The 2540-nt window shown below is 35.6% G+C and overlaps 1 protein-coding gene across 1 annotated transcript in view; it reads right to left on the bottom strand.

The window, feature by feature from the left end:
- The window catches only part of LOC110442275 (multidrug resistance-associated protein 1-like), a 49358-nt gene that overhangs the window by 24493 nt on the left and 22325 nt on the right, over window positions 1-2540 (bottom strand). Inside the window, exons 11-12 of the mRNA XM_021485793.1 lie at window positions 1134-1267; window positions 197-334 (exon numbers count right to left, since the gene is read on the bottom strand). Coding sequence (XP_021341468.1) covers window positions 197-334; window positions 1134-1267 — 272 coding nt within the window. The remainder of the gene's footprint in view (window positions 1-196; window positions 335-1133; window positions 1268-2540) is intronic.

Genomic DNA, 2540 nt, shown 5'->3' on the forward strand with positions numbered 1-2540 from the left:
GTATCATGACCACAATATCGTGATACGTATCGTATCATGACCACAATATCGTGATACGTATAGTATCATGACCACAATATCGTGATACGTATCGTATCATGACCACAATATTGTGATACTTATTGTATCGTCATGTTAATGTATTGTTGCAGCCCTACAGAGTATTTCCAATTCATGTAATGGGTTTTTTACTCACCAAAAAGGGTGCACAGGTAAAGGAAAAGGTACTAAAGGCCTGAAGGTATGCATATTTCTTAAGGATGTCCAATTCTTCATTTCGCAGTTCCAAAATTTTTTCCTGGAATGATGGTTCCCAGGCATAAAGCTTCAGGACCTGTAGAATGGAAGATAATTCATAAATATAGGGGACATCATCATAGTATTAAAAGAGATTCACATATATTTTAATGGGAGACAATTCATAGTAAAAAGGGGAATAACTGTGTAAAAAAATGGGAAAGACATGACTGCCTATCATTGTTTTTTTTAACTCTCTTTTGAGGTTTGCTTATACAATACAATGATAGGTCAGGTCTCCAGTTCCTGCCATTAAGATTGGCAGATCTCTAACAGGGAGGCTTCTTTCAGAGATGGTGTCTGGCAATTTTCCTGGAAAAAGTCAAAATTCTTCTTACATCACTCCTATCTAGTTCACTGTGAATTGGTCACTTACTCACAACAATGGTTTTGCCATCATGAAAGACAGCGTTCCGCATACCTTAGGTATAATTGATTTGACTGTTTAATGCAAGAATGTTTGTTTTAAATGGGTGCTGGAAAGATAGATTACATTTAATCTCACCTCAATGATCAGGGAACAAGGACATGTCAGTGTACATGGTAAAGTAAGAAAACATCAATTCTGACAAAAACAACACACAAACAATAAAGAGGAATATAATTATCAAGCCTTTGTATATTAATTGTAGCTAGGTCAGCATAAATACAGTTCTAATCAGATTTTTAAAAAAATAAATAAAAAAAAATGCAAATGTTATAAATTTGAACACTATTTTTCCTCCTTCAATGAACAGTTCTGACACGTGTTCTGCAGGCGGAGGTTTCCTTTTTAACTATCTCAATAAAACTGAGAAAATGTCTTACAGGAATCATTGCTTTAAGTCTGGCCTTACCTTCATCCCATTAAGGACTTCACTCATCAGTTTGAGACGCTTGTCTTTAACTTTCATGAGGTTCACCTGAAGTTTTCGCTGTTTTATGGAGATAAACATGTTGAGCGGAATGAGGAGGATCATGACACCCAAACCTAGAAAAATAGCAAAAATAAATAAAGAACACTTCCAATAGGGCAGTTATTGAATAACACTATACTAACTGTGAAAAATATTTGCCTTGATGCATTTATGGAACCGATGGGAAAACCAAGATGGCCATCTAGAATGAAAGAGTTAATTTTTGTTTGCACTTTTTGTTAAAAAGGATCTTTTTAAAATTTCATACAAAGGTTTCCTATTGGTCCCTAGTTAGGCATATCAAATTTTGAGATTGATCAGAAAACCAAGACGGCCAACAGGTAATGTTTTCAGGAAAATTGGTGCAAATTAATCTATTAACCCTTTCAACCCCATGTAACCTAATGTAGGTAAGTAGACTCTATCATGCATTGATCTGGATGAATCCATTATGGTCTACAGTGGTGAAAGGGTTAATATTAACTCGGTCACAAAGTACTATCTTTCAGAATATATTCAAGACTTAAGACAACAACAGGAATTTGAATAGCCAAAATAACACTGATCCAGCCAAAGTAACATATCGCGCACTGATCTAGCCAAAATAACACTGATCTAGCCAAAATAACACTGATCCAGCCAAAATAACACTGATCCAGCCAAAATAACACTGATCTAGCCTACTGGTGTATACAATATCTTTCACCATGATGTTTAAAGTAATCTTTTAATGAGAATGTATTGACATCATGCTTCCTCTGGTGGTGTGACTTAAGGATTCCAGTAAAAATGAAACACTACCAAAAACTGTAACTCTGAATTAGAAACTGATTCCAGCAAACCTTGTGACCTTTTTTATGATTTTTTTTTGTAACTCATTCACCCCTGAAGACACATTTGAACTCTACAAATTTAAAGGTTGGAATTGTTCATTATGAAATTTCAGGGGTGAAGGAGTTAAAGAACAGAAATAAACAAATAAACAAGATCCAAACCCTGTACCTCTGATAACTTAATTACCACCAGATCTATAGCTACCTGTCAACGGTAGTACCCTAACCTAGGCAATCTATATTTTTATCCAAAACAAAATTCAGGGTTAGGCTACCGTATATAGGAAAAACACAGTGCAGTCGGACAGGGATCCTTAAGGAAAAGGGTAGGTGACTGTATATAGGATAAACCACAGTACAATAGGACTAGGATCCTTAAGGAAGTTAAGGTGAGGCTACTGTATATAGTAAAACCACAGTGTAGTGAGACAGGGATCCTTAAGGAAGTTAAGGGAAGGTGACTGTATATAGGATAAACCACAGTGCAGTGACACATGGATCCTTAAGGAAGTTA

Source organism: Mizuhopecten yessoensis, unplaced genomic scaffold (assembly GCF_002113885.1).
Source record: "Mizuhopecten yessoensis strain PY_sf001 unplaced genomic scaffold, ASM211388v2 scaffold716243, whole genome shotgun sequence".
NCBI lineage: Eukaryota > Metazoa > Mollusca > Bivalvia > Pectinida > Pectinidae > Mizuhopecten > Mizuhopecten yessoensis.